The 20,251-nt window shown below is 40.7% G+C and overlaps 1 protein-coding gene across 1 annotated transcript in view; it reads left to right on the top strand.

The window, feature by feature from the left end:
- igsf9bb (immunoglobulin superfamily, member 9Bb) overlaps window positions 1-20,251 on the top strand; it is a 133,397-nt gene that overhangs the window by 95,466 nt on the left and 17,680 nt on the right. Inside the window, exons 12-17 of the mRNA XM_078266574.1 lie at window positions 854-965; window positions 4,162-4,337; window positions 7,070-7,296; window positions 11,480-11,564; window positions 15,927-16,091; window positions 17,764-17,809. Of these exons, the coding sequence (XP_078122700.1) occupies window positions 854-965; window positions 4,162-4,337; window positions 7,070-7,296; window positions 11,480-11,564; window positions 15,927-16,091; window positions 17,764-17,809 (811 nt within the window). The remainder of the gene's footprint in view (window positions 1-853; window positions 966-4,161; window positions 4,338-7,069; window positions 7,297-11,479; window positions 11,565-15,926; window positions 16,092-17,763; window positions 17,810-20,251) is intronic.

Below are 20,251 nucleotides of genomic sequence, written 5' to 3' on the forward strand. Positions count from 1 at the left end.
CAATACATCAGACTTGTTCACTAAGCCCCGCCTCCGTTACTGTTGCTACACCTATCACCTACCTAGTGTTCCATTTTTTGCATTGGCACATTTTCATTTTTACATTTTCACGTTTACAAGAGGTGTTTAGCGGTTGGCTTCTTCAGAAGCTGCTTAGTGTAAATACTTCTCCAAGAGGTCTCCAAGAGGAAACCAGATGATTGCCCATGTAGACAGTAGTGGTAGTGTTGGTTGTTTTACTCTGGCATCCTGCAGCTCTTTCATAATATGCTCAACCCCAGGGACAACACACTACAAGCTGTCCAGGAGTAAAATGATTTGGCTCCAGAATTAGTTTTGACATGTTATTTGTTTCTACAATATGAATAAATGTCTCTGGTTAATGCAGTCATTGGCATTGTGTGCCCTGTTGTCCACCTTTTGCCTTGCTGACCACTGTGCTTCCTATGTGGATGTGAGCTCATCAAATCAGAGCAATACAAAGACTATATTGAACTGGCTCCTGATTGGTTTCCTGTTGCTTTGGCTCCAGTACAGTACCTTAACAATGGAACTGGAAATGAGCAAAATGCATATTGAGCATTTTGGGTGGAATTATTCTTTAGCACTTTTACTTACATTATTTACATTTGACAGGCAAAAAAAACAAAATTTGGACTTTTGACAAAGATCAATATTACATTATTCATGCAACCTAAAATGTTTCTATTTTACACTGGGTTGCTGGCTGGCTTAAAAACACATTACTGGTTCCAGCTCACAGTCAATGTGTTTGAAGTAAAATGAATGTACAACATTAGTGACTATTGTGCTCTTTTAACCACATCTATGTCACTGCTCTCCCTCCTTGCAGGCACAAGCCCCCACGCCCCCACCAGCATCCATGTGGTGCCATCCTCCACCTGGGCCAATGTGTCCTGGGACGCGGGCTATGACGGAGGCTTCCAGCAGACATTCTCAGTCTGGTATGGCCATGTGTGAGTCATCCCAGCATGCTTTGCTTCCTGCTTTTTTCTTCTTTCATTACTTTCTCTGTTATTTCTAAAAAATGTCCTTTCCCAGGGTTGTGTTCAGAACAGTTGTGAAAACGTAGAGATGGAAATACATGAAGATCCAGTGTGAGTGAGTTTTCATCCCTTATCTTTGGAATTTCTGGAGGAACGCATAAAAACAGTTGCAACTTAACTGAACATGACCCAAAGTTCACTGTCGTGCTGCTGCTGCTGCTGCTTTGCTGCTGCTTGACTGAAGAAAAGGCCTGGGTTCAAATGTTTCATTTATTTATTGACTATTTTAGCCATGACTGGCTGCGTCTGCATTTTGGCTGATGGGTGTGTGATCAGAATCCATCCATCCATCCATCTTCTAAACATGGGCTCTTCCGGTCTGTGTGCCGTAATTTGTTTCATCTGATTTTGCAGAGAATCAGGCCGGGGACAGGCATTAAGAATAACTTCATAGAAATAGGCAATCTTCTCGCCGATGGTCTCGTTTTCTTATGAAGGTCATATAGAGGCATCAGTATTAAATTAAGACTGTTTTGTAACCAGTTAAAAGCTCCTCCTTTAAGCTTCCTAACATGCATTAAATAGTGCCTTTTAATTTTGGATAGTTATATATTTGGATCTATAAGTCCAACTCTGTTTATTATAACCCATCATGCTTTATTAAAACAGTGAGGGAACCGCAGCGCAGCACCAATTTAAAAAAGCTGACAGCAGCTTTAATTAATGCTGTTTATACTGACAGCAAACATCAGTGAGTGATGGGAGCAGAGCAGGTTGCATCCATCTCCATGACGTTTCTCAGGTGGTCCAGCCCTCTAAAGTCCTGCTGTTGGTTTAAAAGTCCATTTAAACTTCAGTATTGTGTTCATGCTGGGGATGACATCCACATTCTGTCCAAAACCTTCCTGCCAAAACACATGCACACTGACTCTTGTATATTACTCCATAAAATACTATAACGTACTATTCCCAACATCTGTAAGCTTTGACACATGCTAAATTTTCTTAAAACAAAGCTTATCATGATTGGATTAGCTTTACTAGTTTTAATGGGGGCCTTTAGGCTAAAGGCCCGATATACTAGCTTTGTGTTGTAATTCTAAATCCGGTGGATTTCTGATGACTATGGTTAACTGCTCCTCAGATCTCTGCAGGGTAAATCCAGACAGCTAGCTAGACTATCTGTCCAATCTGAGTTTTCTGTTGCACGAAAACTACTTTTGAACGTACACGTGTTCCACCAAAACAAGTTCCTTCCCGAGGCTGTTTTGCAGAGGCACCGTTGCTCCGTCCGGCTCTTAGCACCACCCAAGACGATTGTGATTGGTTTAAAGAAATGCCAATAAATCAGAGCATGTTTTTCTCCCATCCCAGAATGCTGTGTGGACTAGCCAGACCTTCCTCCACAGCGCTGTGGAGGAAGGTCTGGCAATGCGAGATTAACCCGCTGGTAAATCTCCGCTGGATGACTCGTTTCAGAAGGGTTGAAAATTGGCAACTTTCCCTCTTTAGCGCTCAGCTTAGCGCAGCGCCAATGCAACCATAAACAACACTGGCTTGGCGGCGTCATCCTAGCCAGCTCCACCCTCTTGTTGAAAATCATCACGTCCAGCATCAAAAAACCAAGATATTGCCAAACTCAAGGCTTCAAAGCGGCAGGCCACAAACCAATGGGTGACGTCACGGATGCTACGTCCATCATTTTTTACAGCCTTTGGTTTTGGATCTGGGGCAAAAATGTATTAAAGGCCCTATGACTTTTTGGATGCTTTTTTAGGTCCCCTAATACTGTATCTGAAGTATCTTTTATATAGGCCTTAGTGGTCCCCTAATACTGTATCTGAAGTATCTTTTATATAGGCCTTAATGGTCCCCTAATACTGTATCTGAAGTCTCTGTTATATAGGTCTTAGTGGTCCCCTAATACTGTATCTGAAGTCTCTTTTATATAGGCCTTAATGGTCCCCTAATACTGTATCTGAAGTCTCTTTTATATAGGCCTTAGTGGTCCCCTAATACTGTATCTGAAGTCTCTTTTATATAGACCTTAGTGGTCCCCTAATACTGTATCTGAAGTCTCTTTTATATAGACCTTAGTGGTCCACTAATACTGTATCTGAAGTCTCTTTTATATAGACCTTAGTGGTCCCCTAATACTGTATCTGAAGTCTCTTTCCCGAAATTCAGCCTTGGTGCAGAATTACAGCCACTAGAGCCAGTCCCACAATGAGCTTTCCTTAGGATGTGCCATTTCTGTGTCTGTAGCTTTAAATGCTATTGAGGAGGAGAGAGGGGGGGCAAGGTGGAGGGTGGGGGTGTGGCCTTGACCAACTGCCACTTTGCTCGTTTCAAGCCATGATGTCTCTCTCTCTCTCATGGGTGGGCCAGATTCTCTGGGCAGGCAAAGCAGAGGAAGGGGAGGTAACCTTTCCCCTTATGACATCATAAAGGGAAGATTCCAGATCGGCCCATCTGAGCTTTCATTTTCTCAAAGGCAGAGCAGGATACCCAGGGCTCGGTTTACACCTATCACCATTTCTAGCCACTTGGGGAACATAGGCAGGCTGGGGGAACTCATATTAATGTTAAAAAACCTCATAAAGTGAAGATGTCATGTCATGGGACCTTTAATACTTAAATCAATATATTGAATTGTACTGTGTGCACTTCAAAGTACTATAGTGGCTGTGTTGGTGAAATAAAAGAATCTCAGCAGGTGATGTCCTCTGTGACAAATGTTGCATTTCCTGCAAAATACAGGTATATTACACCAGGCATTTAGTGTTGCAGCTGCTGCATGTGTCCTGCTTTGTTTGGTGACTAGGTGCAGTCAACGCTGAATGTATGGCATGGGCACACATCAAACTGCAAAGCTGAGCGCAGCATGGGCATTATTACCATCAAGTGAAAGTCATGTTGTGAATGAAGTGAACAAAAATTCATGGAAGAAATATTTAATTTTACACTTGTAATGTTGGATCAATAATGGATCTAGGTAATGATGCTGAGAAAAGACGTAAGACTCTACTTGAACTTTTCTTTCTACTTTTTTTTAAATCCAACTTGCAAGACTTTTAACTTAATCAAAAACAAAAAAGTGAGGGCACCCCCATTATCCTGTCTGTCCGCTCACCTCTCATTCTGACTCCTACAGGCTGAAGAGAGAGCGTTTAGGTCCCCATGACTGGCTTTCCATACCCGTGCCTGGAGGCCACGACTGGATGCTGGTGCCCGGCTTGGAGCCAGAGACAACATACCAGTTCAGCATCCTGGCCCAAAACAAGCTTGGCACAGGCCCTTTCAGCGAGGTTGTCACTGTGAACACACTAGGTGAGTATACTCAGGGCTGCTCGCCCGGGACAAAGGGATCCAATTATAAAATGGCTTTGACATGCAACTAAAATGACCAGAAAGCCTGTTTCTTGAAACAAAACATTTAGAATACTTTTTATTTCTCCTTTTTATCATATCTTAAAGTGTTTTTGTGCAAAACTAAAATTCCTGGTCCACCAAGGCTCGTAAACCTAAAGAACTATGGAAAGTGCTAAATATAAAAGTAGGCCAGTTCAAGAAACATGTCCGGATATCATTCCAGATAAGATTAGCGCTCCAGTGGTAGAGCAATCATTTTAGTTCTGTGCTGTAAATGAAGTCTGTTCATGAAGTCTCAAACAAGTTCATGTTTCACGCCTCCGCTCTGGAAAATCCAAACAACACCCTCCGTGAGAGTGCTGGTTGTGTGGTGTGAGAATTCAGCAGCTGTAGAGGATCATGCTCATGTTTGTTAGGCTTCGATTCCCATATTCCCTTCATGTCTACTGGTGGTTATCCAGAAACCTTAAACAAATACAAAGATTATCACATAGTTGAGGAGTATTCAGAGAGGAGGCAGTGAATGATTCTGTCTGGTTCAATGATTGTTCTTAGACATTGCTAACCTCATAGTCTAACCAGTATGGGCCAGTCAGTGAGTGAGTGAAAGAATTATGCCGGAAACACACCGCACGCAGAAGCAGCGCGAATAGCCGTGAAGCAACGTTCGGCGCCCACAGAGACAGCCTGACGGACGGACAAAGAGACAGAGTGACACACACAACACACACACACACACAACCAAACACTCACAGGGAGAGAGAGAAAGAGAGACGTTCTGTAGAGTGGAGAGGAGAAGGATCGCTTTATGACAGGCGTGGAGAAATGTGCGTTTGGTAACAGCCAGGTTTGCGACGCTTCGCCGTCGGTGTATAGGCTCTGTCAATGAACATTTTATTTTCTGTCCCTATATTTTCTGGCTAAACTATTAAAAGAAAATATGTAATTGCAATTTTCTTGACCAATATTGCAATTTAAATAGCAAGTCTTTTCTATGTACTAAACTGCAGGCCTCTATTTGTTTTCTACATAATATCAAACATGATATGATTGTACCCAACATTATCACAAAGCCTGTTTCTCAATAAAATCAGATAAAATAATATAGGTGCTTGCTGTTGAGGAGGTTGTTTTAACCAGTCAGTCAAAGAAAAGTCTAAAAATATCGAAGTAAACTTGCGTAGTGTTCTACAGCACAATTGAGCAGGTCATAGTCATTAAGATATTACATTAGTGGTATACTGCACACTACTCAATAATATTCATATATAATCACAAGATTCAAAAGTGGCGTTATATTGATTCACACCACATCCGCCGAGCTACCTGCTCACTGCCTGTCTGACATTATAAGGTAATCGTTCACAGTATGTACAGAAAGACGGCCACTCTGTTGGTCTTACAGCAAAGGACACAGCCACAGTCAAAAACGAGACAGAGTGGTGTTTTTTCTTTCACAAAACCACCAGAAAGTGCAGACAGCAGCATGCAGGCAAAGAATCTATTAACCAGACAACAGCCAAGATGTATTCTTTTGCTGCTCCACCAACTTACAGAATTATTGTTTATTAACTACAGCTGAGTAAATCTGCCGGGGACAGTTGTCATTAGAAGGCGGTGAAATCAACAGTCGCCAGCTCAAACTTTCATTTGCTTCAGCTTGTTAAGACACTGTTCTAACAGTGCCCTGTTATATTGGGTCATAGATAAGTGCACTGAAGGGCTACATATATTGTAACAAGACAACTTTTTGACTGAAACGATTTTCAGAAGTGTAAAAGCTTAAACCAGGCTTTGGTTGAATCATTATGCATTGTATCATTACTAACAGAAGTGAGGACATTTATTAGGTATAAAAACAAGCTGTCACAGATTATTAATTAAAGATAAGTGACATGCTGAAAATTGGGATAACTATTCGCGCTTCATCACCTTCTGTGTCAGCCAAGGAGGAGAAACAAAGAAGGCTTATTGTCTTTCTCTCGCTTCAAAACCATTTTACACCATTCATTGGCAAGTCAGGTATATTGGCACATCTATTAAATCATAATGCTTTTTCATTGAAGAAAGAAAAAAAGTAGTAGCTAATAAGTTGGATACGACCTTCAGTTAACTTTTTTTTTAAATTTGTTTTTAATGGAAATGACCACTTGAATTAGTAAATGAGGGTAATGGCAAGGACTGGATGATCTTTTAACCAAACCATGTCCACAGGTGGTCAGAGAAAAACTGTGTGTGAAGTGTCAATGCAGAGTGAGAATTATAATGGGAATAAACTTACAGATCATTACAGTGCGTTTTTCATGCTGAATGACTTTATTCCAAGAAACTCATGAGCACATCTCTGGTAAACACAAGATTGAAAGTGGTGCTTTTGCATGATTCTTTGTGGAGCAACTCAGTTTTACAGATCTAATTAAATCCACTAATCGATTAGTCGACAAAATCATATGAGTGTTAGTCGACTAAGAGTTTATTTAAGCGAGAACAACCCTAGAAGTTATGTAAACGATGCATGTGGATTGTATGCGTGTGTGGGAGATGCATTTGGTATAAAAGTGTTATGACATGTAGTCACAGTTGTAATACATGTCAGAGTGTGAAAAGCTGATTCACTGGCATCATGCTGGTGGAACTGAATATAGAACTGAGTCACTCACACACATTCTCAACCCTATGTGCTCTTTCAGTATTTCCTATAAGTACCCCTGAACCATTGGTGCTGCTTACCCCACCACGGTGCCTCACAGCCAATCGCACGCAGCAGGGAGTTCTGCTGTCCTGGATCCCGCCTGCCAATCATACAGCACCTATCCAGCATTACGTCATGGAGTTCCGCCTGGGGGAACGGTGGGAGGTCTTGGACGACAGCATTCCTGCTGGGGAGACGGACTTGCTTGCCCGAGACCTGATCCAGGTAAAAGACAGGACACGGACTGTAGACTTCACACACGCTATTATACAAGACCAGTTCCAGGATAAAGGCACGTCTGGGACATAGTGGAGGGTTAAATATACATTTAAATTGGCAGAGTCCAAGTTATACATCGTCTTTATGGTTTTAATTCTAACTACTGTATCAGGATCATTACCTGATTTTCCTTTTTAAATGTGTCAGATGATTGTGTCAAGCATTTTAAAATTCTCTATGTCTATAATTCTATTCTTGAATGCAGCCTTATTTTACAAAGAAAATGTTACTGTTACTGCATTTCACAAAATCAATCACATCTTAGTGTTTGTGTGTGCTACAGTACATCATTTATTAAAACACCACAGCCTTAGATGTATTAAAAAGAGACTGAGGGTATTTGGTGTTTTTCATATTTGACTAAGAGCTTGATGAAAAGACTGATGTCCATGATTACAGGAAATTTCAGGTATTTCTCAGCCTAGGTCTTATCCTCATAGTTGTGTCCATTCTGACTATAAGTCAAAAGAACTTAACACTTGCCACCTCTGTTGTAGATAGTGATGTTAGATTTGAGAACGAATCATTCTTTTTGAAAGACTCTTAAAAAGGAACACGTTAACTCAATTCACAAGCAGGATTGAATCTAAAATCGTGCTTAGGTGTGGCGCATGCACAGTGCATGTGAGCCAGGTTAACTTCCGAGAGCCGCTACTCCAGACTCTTGTTAGGTGTGACTCTGAGCGATTGGCTCTCATTCAGAGAGCTCACTCAGTAGCACAGAGCAGACTCACTGAACCAGAAAGGGTCGTCCGTGAGTCAGTTCATAGTGGCCCGTACTCGACACAAACCACGTTACTTAACAGAACCCGTCTTCTCATCACTAGTTGTAGAGATATGTGAAATGTGAATCCAGCAAAAGAATGTATATCTGGGCAATCAGCATGAGCCTTAAAGCCTTTCAAGATTCTTTTACACAGACCACGTCAAATGCTTGTCTTTGAGTCCAAACGATACACACGATAGCTAATCCAGTGGGCTAATTGTTGGGTTTACTAGAAGAGTAGTTAAGAGTCTTAACTAACTATGTGCAATAGGTGGTTACCCAGCAAACTAGTATTAAGTGGCCACCAACAGGTCAAACATATTTTTCTAAGCTTAAGTGTTCCATCATTTCACTAGATGGTCATAATCTGAGTCTTCAGAAATCATTTGGATTCAGTTAAAAGTGCTGCAATTGAATTTCTTCCTTTTTGCTCATTCCCATCTGTACTGATTTAACACTGTATCCTACTGAAAGTGTAAGAACAAATAACAGTAAAATCTGTTTAAAACTTTATTTAATACCTGAACAAAATCAACACAGGCTGTGTTCAGACTGCAGGCAAAGTTGATCTGTTTTGCAAATTGTACTGTTTAAAGGTCTAGTGGGAAGGATTCAGGGTGATCTTTTGGCAGAAATGGAATATAATATTAGTGTATAATCCCCAGAAACTAAGAACTGTTGTGTTTTCATCGCCTAAAGAATGGGCTGTGTATGTGTATATTCGGACATTCGGGTCCTCTTCCACGGAGTCCGCCATGTTGCACTACCGTGTTTCTACAGTAGCCCAGAATAACCAAACCAAACACTGGCACGGAAGAGGGCCATTTGCGTTTTCGCATCGGCCACCGTAGTTCTCTACACGCTTGGCACATGGGAGAAATTTCAGTTGGTTGCAATCTCAACCTCACAGCTAGATGCCATTACATCCTACACACTGATACTTTAATGCTCTAAATACCCAGATCAGATTCTGCATACGTATAATAATGTGCTGCCATATCCACCTTGGCTGTCATAGTAACAATGCAGGTGTGCACGCGCTGACTAGGCTCACTTTCTTACCATCTCTGTGGACTTGACTTTTTTGTTCGTATATGTTGTGCAGAATACACAGATGCTTTTACTTCTGCGGGTCTGCAAGTGGCTCGTACTGAGCGAGCAGAGAGAATAGCGATTGAAACATGGTGTTAGATACATGTAATACATTGTATCAATATTAATTATGAATACAATATGCTTTTTAGAGAAGGAGAGTAAATGTCACTACAGCAAAGGAAAATCAACACTGATTTCTGATTTATACTTCTCTTTCAGCATTTTCACATCTTTGCACATGTCAGCTAATTCTCCTGCCATGACATGTTTGAGCTTTAATCTACCACTGTCAGCTCCATGCAGATGCTTTTATCTCTCCTTCCGTTGCACAGCAAACACCCACACACACTTCTCTCCAGCCCTCCCACCACACACACAATGCACAATGTAGTTTGTATAACTTTTTTGCTGCATATGTCTTACTGCATCGGTGAAGCTGATATGACCGGGAGGGATGCTCCTGGATGTTTGGTTGTCTGCATGTAGAAGTGATGTTTGGTATGACACAACTCTCCACATTCTAATCCTATTTCCTGCTAGTGTGTGACAACTGAGTCCACGGCAAGAGTATCAGACAGTTTCTGAGTGTTATGCCAACAGTACAGTAAAGGAGGTACTGCACCCTGCTAAAGTGTCCTTGAGCAAGACACTGACTGAATCTCTGCCAGCTCCACAGCTGCTGTTCTGTAGCTGACCCTACACTGTGGGGAGCACAGCCAGCACCAAGGAAATAAAAAAAAGAGGCTTAATATGTCTTTTCCTCATGACTTAGTCATAGCTGATTTAGTAATTATCCATTATGATATTCACATAATCAGTGCATTTCTCTTATCATTTTCTATTGAGACTTTGTCATGTTTTTGTGTTTAAGTAGTATTACTTATTAATTTTCAAAAAACACCATATACTTGTTGTACTGCACATTGCTGCAGCTCCTCTTTTCACCCTGTGTGTTGAGCTCTGTTTTAGCTACAGAGTGAGACATCTCACTTCTGTTACATCTTTGTTGGGAGTCGCACATGCTCAGTACCTAGGTAAGGACTACTAGCCAGTCAGAAGCAGAGTATGAGGGCATGCCTTGACAGTACCTAGGTAAGGACTACTAGCCAGTCAGAAGCAGAGTATGAGGGCGTGCCCTGACAGTACCTAGGTAAGGACTACTAGCCAATCAGAAGCAGAGTATGAGGGTGTGCCATGCTAGCAGCTAGGCGAGCATTATAACGTGTGTTCCAAAGTGACCACGTTTGTCTCTGAAGTAAAGGCTGGACTACAGTAGAGCTGTTTGGAGCAGTTTGTGAACAGTGTTTTCTGTTGGAGATGGTAAGTCCCTTTGGGGGGGACTTTGGGCTTTTTCACTTTGTTAACCTATAACATGAACAAAAAAGATACATAACACAATAAAGGAAAGGGAAAAAGCCAAAAAACATGATATGAGCACTTTAAACTATATCATCCACACTTCTCTTAATTGGGTGTTTACACATTTTAACGTTTCAAATATATTTTTTGAAATTTTGAAAAACAAAAAATGAAGGGGAAGCAACAGATTTGAGCTATCTCTGATGTGGGTCAGGCTCCAAAAATGCTGGATTCTACTTTCCCATAATATAACTAGTTAGACTCTTCCTGACATGATTAGTCACATAAAAGTGAGGAAGACTCGGAACGCAGACAAATACACACGGCGCAGAGAGGCAGAATGGGAAAAGCAGGACTGAGGGAGACTTTGACTCTCCCCACCTGATAAATGCCCACATCTTTCACAGTCCACACCCCTATTTCATAATGCAGGCTTTCTGTTAAAATGTGAGTGTCAAGTCCAAAAGTCCAATCAAATATAATCCTAATGACATCACCATGACATCATGAGTGTGATTTTGTCAGATTTTAGGAAAGCTCCGCCCAGAGCCACAGAAGCTAAACAACTGTTTTCATTGGCTGAGTGGTATGTGTTTAGCAAACTGATCTTCGTGTGCAAAATTTGAGGAATGCCCCTAAAATAAAAAAAATTGGAATCATGCCAAATTCAGTTTGCAATACATGACTTTGGGGTTCCATTGTGCCATTCATGCACTGTAGGAACAAATATGTTTATTTTTTAGCTGTTAAACATTAAAGGAGCTGCACCATCCATTTCCAAAGCTTGGGGACTCAGCTGGCTGGTCTTTGGAGACGCAAACAGAATCCTGCAGCCTGATCGAACCTTTCTGACACCTGACATGAGTTTACCTTCTGAATGTGGATCTATCTCTGTTCCCCTGCTCCTAGGAGGCGTGGTACGAGTTCCGTGTCATGGCCATCATGGATGACATGATCAGCGAGCCTAGTAATGTAGTAGGAGTGTCCAGCACAGGTGAGCCATTGCATCACACACTGCATTATAATTTTACCTAGTGGTCATATTTAACACAATCTAATTGTATATTGAAGTATAAATATCAAGTGTGGGAACCTTACATTATACATTATATATATATATATATATATATATATATATATATATATATATATATATATATATATATATATATATTAGGGCTGTCAAACGATTACTTTTTTAAATTGCGATTAATCGCTGAATTTCTATAGTTAATCGCGATTAATTATAATACATATTATATCACATGATTAAAATTCTATTATTTTGCATTTCAGAATAGTTTTTAAATACATATTAACAATTGAAAGACATTCTTACCAGTGTATCTTGATTGGAAATCAAATGAATGCAAAGAAAGTGACTTTATGAACTTGACTTTAAGATTTGTATTTGTTATTATTTATTTACTGTAAACAAAAGAAAAATGTGTGAAACTGTCATTATTGCACAATTCCTCCAAGTACCTAACTAAAAAACTAAAAATCCCTATCCTTACTAGAGTCAGTATAGTGTTTAGTAACTCCTAAATAATGTTGATGTCCAGTGAGCACCGGTTAATGAGACAGCGTTTGCAGCACCTTGCAGCTGTTCCAGTGTGGCTGCTTTCTCCGTGTCGTACATGCTGTGTGGGGCTGCTGTCCCCCTCGACGGCAATGAGACGGGTCACAACATGCCAACCGTAGTACGTCTTTAAGACTCATGTCCTCTACGATGCTGACAGGTCTGCAGTTAGTTGCCACCTGTTTCGCAAGAGCTGTAGTAATTTTTACGGATTTGGTTTCATCCACAGGTCGGCAAGTAGCACTCTCCAAAATACTACTTTGCCTGAGTGGGTAGCATGGTAGCGGGTAGCATCACGTTAACTGAACTATATGCTTAGCTCTGTAGGTGGTAGCTCAAGCTTGACGTGCTTCGGTGATATTTTTATTCCGCTTTACACAATGTGCACATGGTTTTCGACTTGTCTACGAGCCGTCCGGGAGTTTTGTAAAATAAAAAGCTCCATTCAGGATTTCATTGCTGCTGTCTTTCTCCATCATCCCTGCAGCCTGCAGCAGCAGGATGTGTTACCAGGAAGTGGCAGCTTGATGATAAGTAACGGTGCTGCAAAGGGTCAAAATAGTAGCCTGTTAGGCACAACGCGAAGCAGAGTGAAGTGTAAAATAAATTAATAAATGCCGGTATGCAATTAATGCGATTAAAAAAAATTAACGCGTTATGCTCGGCCCTTAATCGCATCGCGATTAACGCGTTAATGCTGACAGCCCTAATATATACAGTATCTCACAAAAGTGAGTACACCCCTCACATTTTAGTAAATATTTCATTATATCTTTTAATGGGACAACACTGAAGAAATTACACTTTGCTACAATGTAAAGTATTAAGTGTACAGCTTGTATAACAGTGTAAATGTGCTGTCCCCTCAAAATAACTCAACACACAGCCATTAATGTCTAAACCACTGGCAACTAAAGTGAGTACACCCCTATGTTAAATTCCCATAGAGGCAGGCAGAGTTTTATTTTGAAAGGCCAGTTATTTCATGGATCCAGGATACTATGATCCTGATAAAGTTCCCTTGGCCTTTGGAATTAAAATAGCCCCCCACATCATCACATCCCCTTCACCATACCTAGAGGTTGGCATGGTTGTATTTCAGTTAGCCTAATAGCTGGTTTGATTTGCATTGAGAGATGATCTTATGGAAAGTACCCCATGCCAACCTCTAGGTATGGTGAAGGGTATGTGATGATGTGGGGCTGTTTTAAAGCTGGGGGGAGAAAAGGCAGGTCTTCTTAAAAACTCTGCTCACTGCATTCAGAGGAGCTTTTCTTGTCAATGTTAGGATTCAACCCAGCAACCTCTGGCAGTAACCTGCATCTCTAACCTCAGGCAATCAACTCTGAGGAGGGGCTGCGGATGTGTTGCACACGCAGCAACTCAAACTTTACATTTTGCCCACTCAGCACTATTAAATCTAAGCTCTCTTTACATGCACACTGCTTTGTACCATCCTGAAAAGTATGACATCATCGTCCTGCCTGTCTGCCATGGACTGTCTTTGTGCTAAAAACAGACTCATTAAAGGCTGTCTTTTTTTTTTTTCATCACAATATTGAAAGTCTGTTTTAAATCTGAAACGAAACCCCTCAAAATGTGATATCACTCCCCTGCAGAGGTCACTGGGTACATATCATTTAGTAAGAGCAGCTGTTGGTAGCATTTATAGACAGGATTGGCTCAGGAACCCTTGGATCTCTGGAGGTACTCTGCTGCCCCCTACTGGTAAAGACGGAGTGCTACGCAATGTGGCGATCAAAGGCTCCTGCTCATTTCTCTGTTGTTCTGGTATCAATGGGACTGCTTTTTCTGTGCATATGTGTCAGTCAGCATCATATTCAAAGCGAGATGTGGATACACCCTGTCCTTCTGAGTGAAGGTGTTCTTTGGCTGATTATTTCAGGTACCAATATTGCTGGAGGTACAATACATTTGCATTTTGCTGTGTCATGCTTCACTGCTGCACATAAACCACTCTAACAAGTTCATAACAAAGATTGACACATTATCCCCCCTGGTCGTCACTGAGCGATTCATTAGCATGCAGGCCACTAAAACAACTCCAGCATTAATAACTGAGGACAGTTGTGAAGTTAGTAGCTCTATAGCAGGAGTTAAAGCAGCTGCACAGCACATTTTCCTCTAGTACACTGGCTGGATTTTCATTTTCTTAATGATATTGTTAATGCACGACTGTGCCGGTCACATTGATTCTGGCTTTAAAGCATCTGAGTGTAACAAGCTGCAGAGTACAGCCAGTCATATTGAACGGACTACAGCGTCAGAAAATAGAGAAGAAATGCAGCTCTACAATATGGTACAGTGCTGGATTTGTTCAGGCAATCTGAACTTTAAATAACGCAAGCTAAATGGTAGTTCTACATACAGTGATGGTTAATTAGGGCTGGGGCGATATGCTTTTGTCACGATTTGATTCTTTCACGATACATGGGTGCCGATTGGATTTGTATTGCGATTTTCATTTTTGCGATTCTAGAAGTACTGCGATTCGATAGTATTGAGTATTGCGTCACTTCTAGAGACAATATATTATGAGACATTTCTAAATACTGATTGTTTTATAAGAAGAATGCACATCACACAGTCAGTCAGTCATTTCATTTGTAAAGTACAAATGAAAGTGTTGTGTTAAGTACATAACATGGATTTTTTGCATTTTCTGCTTTCGCTCTGTTTTGTTGGAAACGAATATGATGTTGTGTAAAAGGTGAATCATTGCTAGAAATAAAAAAAATAAAAAGTATTGATTCTGGGGGAAAGAATCGATTTTACAAATCGTCGCAAAAAAATCACGATACATACGTAAATCGATTGAATCACTATGCTGCTTTTATTCTCCTGCCACTGTGGCTGATAGGTTTGACAAATTCACCCGCCAACGCACAAAATCAACCGCATTTGGTGGGTGGCGGCTGCAAATTTCCATCCCTGGTCTTAAAACATGTCTAGAGGGGATTTCTAACAATGATGTCAGTGTTTATAACCAAAACAACCTAAAGAGGTAGCACCCAGGCAATACAGTGTACATGTGGCCTCTGCAGCTTCCTACACTGTAAGGTTGGAATGCATATAGTTTGGGAAAAAAAGTTTATATTCTGCTAAATCATCATGGCATATGCCCTGCTTATCCATTTTGAAGACACGTACAGTAGTAAAGGTCAGCTCTTGCAAATTTGAATCTCCTTGGATATGGCAGGACTTTTCCTTTCATAGGCCCTTCAAAGGCTTCTCTGCAGGAACGAGGTACAAATTATTGCAGGAGGAGTCTCTTTTTTTGTTAGGGAGGGTGGCAAAAAGGAGCTTATACGCATATTATATGCATCCTAATTCCGTTTCTCATATAGTTAAATAGCTGCCTAATCAGAGCACAGTGTGTTCTTGCAGGGGACAGTGTGCTCTTTTTCAGTGGACTCACATCTGCGTGTTAATCTCATATTAAATATCAGCCACCATTTCAGAGCCAGAAAATAAATGTTGACATTAGCATTAGACTCAAGCAGTGCCATATTAGAAGTCTAGTGAGCAAATTAAAGTTTTACATTTGTTTCTTTATTCAGTTTGCTATCTTAATAACAAATGCTCCTCCTTTAAGCTGTAATTTCCTTCACCTCTGAATGGCCACGTCTGTGCCTACACATCTCCAACTGCAAACATGTCATGTCCCTCTTTCTTTACATCCGTTTCATTTTAATGCTCCTCTGTGACTTCAACCAGATGTACGGCCCTGACTCTTCCCTCCTCACCCCACAGACTTCTTCCCTCCGCCAGAGCTGGTTGAGGAGCGTGGCCTGGCGCGGCCGGTGGTGGCTGGCATCGTGGCCACCATCTGTTTCCTGGCAGCGGCTGTCCTGTTCAGTACCATGGCTGCCTGCTTCGTCAACAAGCAGCGCAGGCGGAAGCTGAAGAAGAAAAGAGGTGAGGTGAAAGTCCTGGTCATTAAAAGCTATCTCCACAATCACTAAGCCAGCTTTTAGGCAACTTCAAATAATGAGATGAGAAGATTCTTTCATGTTGTACAGAAAACATGCATGTATACAGTTATGGTTAATTAATACATTTATTATGTCAAACTTCAACTGTGACAAAAGTTACCTAAGTTGTACTTCACTGATTCATGGACTTGAACTGCAACCTCATGCTGCTTTATCTGACTCATGTCCTCTCAGCTTTAACTACATGTTCAAACAGGAAACATCCATTTAAATGTTTGACTTGGAATGTAAACTAAAAGCGGATTAATGACACTTCAGAAAGCTGCTATGGGTATAGTTGTTGGGTACGTCCCAGTTCCTTAAATTGCATCCACGTTTCTTTACATGCTTCCCTTCCTCGCGTCTTTGTCTGTCCCCCCGAGAAAGCATGGGGGAGATGCGAGGAAATCATGTAAGGAGAGAGGAAACAAGAAAATGTGTTTTTTAAGGGATGAGACGTGCTTTCCTCTGAAGTGTCACGTGAAGGCTTCCCGGAAGGCTGCTCTGGTGTATCCTCGCTCATAGCTCCTCAGAGATCCTTCCTTCATCCTCCCTCCTCTGGGCAGGAATAAGAGCTTTGGACGGCCTTCACGAAGGCGGACCACAACGACTTCTAGTTCAAGCAAGGAGCAAGGAGATATCTAATAGGAGACTTGGGATCCACCCGTTATGTTTAATGCTTTTTGTTATTCTGGAACTTGGTTTTAAACCCTGCTCAAGGCTCAGCAACAGTTTTTATAAACCTTTTGTGTAAATGTCTAGTGTTGTTTATCATGAATACCTAAAAATACCTTTTTCTGAATGTGAAAACAGTTCATTGGCCTCCTTCTGTTGCATTTACACTGCCTCTAACTGCCTCTATGTTTTACTCATCGTGAACTTTTTATTTAAATAGTTCTGAAACGATAGACAGCCAACTCTGAAGTATTTATTAGTGATGGCGAGATGATGATGGCGAGATGAAGCCTTAATGAAGCGTTGAAGCTTTCCAGCCAAAGGGTTCATTTCTTGAGTGTGCTCACAATACCACCTGTTGGTCAAAGAGTGTAAAACGCTATATTTTGTGCCAGTAAAGGCTTAGAAATAATGATAAAAAAATATTAATGTTATCCATTTATATTTTATAGTGTGTATTTTCTGGTGGTATAATGATTGTATAACATAACTCTGTAATAAACTAATTGCCTTGAGAGGAAGTAGCTATCAAATGTGTGTAAATCAATCCTTTGGTCATAATATAATAATAGCAGTTGGGGCAATATTACAATTCTAAAACTGGAAAGAGGCAATGGTTTATCAGGCAGAGGGCAGTCTTGTGTATATCATGGATGTATAATGAAAACAGTGTAGATTTGAACCACTTCCTAAAACTTTCACGTGGTATGGAAGGGCCGCCATGCTTCGTCTACACTTGGTCTTTGTCTAAAACAATACTAGCTTCATACGCGCTTCGTGAAAAACCTCCGGGATATCTCGACACACGCTCCGAAGCCCCGGCATAGAACATAACATCACTAGTATTTATCATACATAGTTAAAACGTACATATAGATATATACATAAAACTGATCTTAAATGGCTGTAATGGCCTTGTCTGTCTTTTTCCTGTCTTCCAGACCCCCCTCTTTCCATAACCCACTGCAGAAAAAGCATGGAAACTCCGTAAGTAATCCCTACATGACACACAGCACTGCTACACTGCAGAGTACTCTACAACAAACCCACAATCAAACAGCACACCCGTTAGGATTAATTTTTTCTCACTGGATCAGAAGACATTGTTTTATGTCATCAAAATAGAATTGTATTCAGCAGAGCAGATACTTTATTTCTACATGTGAGATGTATGCAGTACATTAGTAACATGGTAAGTAAAACTGCAGCACGGAACAATAACATGATTAATATTAGTTAGTATCATTGTAACTAGAAGTAAATTCACAGTTCATATATATAAAGTTTTCCCGTTGATATCTAAATGACAACTTCAAATTACGTAAATCCTGAATGTTTCTTGTGTATCATCTGACCTGAAATCTACATCCGGTTTATCAGTGTGTCAAATGTGGCATTACACTGAGCAGGTGGAAGTCTGTTGTGTCAGCGTGAACAGAGCTAGGCTGGCTCTTAACCAAACATCAGCAGGCTAGTTAGCATTGTAGCCTGCTGACGTTTGCTGTGGGTTATTGTGTGAGTGGGGGCAGGGCTTTCTGTTTGTGATGTAACAAATGTACACAGCATTGCATGCAGTGCGCAGCAACAGGTGTGTGTTGTGGTTGGAAGGATCAGACAAAGCAATGGCTGTATATAACAGTGGTTGATGTAATGAAACTGCTGATTCATTCAAGTGAAAGCTGCTCAACCTCAGTCAGAAAGGTCTAAAAGGTTGGCCACCCTGCCGGAAAGGGGATCTCAGAGCCAAGGACTATGTTTCCATTTCATAATATATGACACCTGCTTACAAGACAACAAGACAATGAACAACTCCAAAATGCAAATGAAGCTTTGTTGCTTCAGTTTTAACAAAATGTTCACACTCTTTGTGCAGGAGTGAACAGAGCTTAGCAGCTTAAAGCTTTAGCTTGGCTGGGTCATGGTTTTTTTTCAATTTGAAAAGAGTCATAATTTATGGAAAGGAAATTGCTTCTATTTAGATTACCCAAAAAAAGAATCATCTGTCATACAAAAAGGAGGATATAGACATCTGTCTGAAGTCTTATTATTTATTAGACAGGATTTATTATGTGTCAAATGTAACTGGACAATGCTATGAGTTTTAGGACAGCAAGACTGCAGGTGACAAAGGTGCCATCCCATTATTTCATGTCTTTTCATTCCTCTGTCCTGGTGTGACCCTAAAATCAATCCAATCCACCTTCATAAAGGACGCCTCAGGTCCCTTAATAGACTCTTTTCACAGCCGACATTTTGACATGTCTTATCAGAAAGAGCACAGGTGTAACATTAATCGTGGCTCTAGTAAGCCATGCCAGTGAGCCAGCATGCACAGACTGGAACCCTGACACTGGCACACCTAAATGAAAATATCCATCATTATGTTACACCTCCTTGTTTCTGATATGAAGAGGAGATGTGTGTGACTCGAACATCTCACATTTACCAACAAAACGTACAGCGCAAGATAAAACATTTCAGACCGTCCTGCCAACCTGTATACATTTTAACATCAATGTACGCTGTACATTTTCACTCTAAAGTCGCTGAAAGCTGCTGCTGTTTCAATCCTGTCGGCTCTCTGCAGCGGGCGGGGCTGCTGCTCAGTTCCCACCCACAAACACACGCGGTGGATGCAGGAAAAACCCAAAATGAGACGTACACGATGACCTAAATTGAGGACAGCTATGCTCGTTATTGTAAGTGAAAGTCAGGATAGCAGTAGTAGATAACGGGACGTATAATCTTTACTTTTGTATCATCATTTCTGGACTCCTTGTTGATGTTTCAGTGAATTAATCACCCTTACCAAACAATAAATGGCTGTTATACTGTATGTAGTTCACTAAGAGGATCATGGTGCCTCCCAGCAATAAATCTCGAAGATTTCCATTGAAATACAGTAAATATTTGTTTAGTCACTATGAGGTAAGTTAAAGTCCAAAAAGTACTTTATCAAACCGTATGAATGGATAGTAAAATAACTAACAATGGAAAGATCAACAAGCCACTGACACATATGTTCACATTTGATTCATTCAATAAATTATTATTTTTTGTCTTAAATCCACCAGCCATTTTATATTATATGTGTATATATATATATATATGTATATATTATATATATATATATATATATGTATATTATACCAACATTTGCAGCATCCTGAGCCTTTTTGGTAAGGTTACTAGGAAATCTCAGCCCAGAGTACTTTTATTCTCCCCGAAACAAGTTTCCAAGTATACCAAAAAAAAATCGCAACTTTTCTTTGCAATTTTCACTGTCTCTCACAACTTCATTGCAACAAAAATACAAAAGACGCAAAATCAGGCATTTTGGGCCGCAACAATCTCCAAAAAAGGCCGCAAAATCCTGGAGGAACTGACAAGTCATGCGGTGGGAAGCACGTCTGATTTCATGAATTAGGC

Source organism: Sander vitreus, chromosome 13 (assembly GCF_031162955.1).
Source record: "Sander vitreus isolate 19-12246 chromosome 13, sanVit1, whole genome shotgun sequence".
NCBI classification, from domain to species: domain Eukaryota; kingdom Metazoa; phylum Chordata; class Actinopteri; order Perciformes; family Percidae; genus Sander; species Sander vitreus.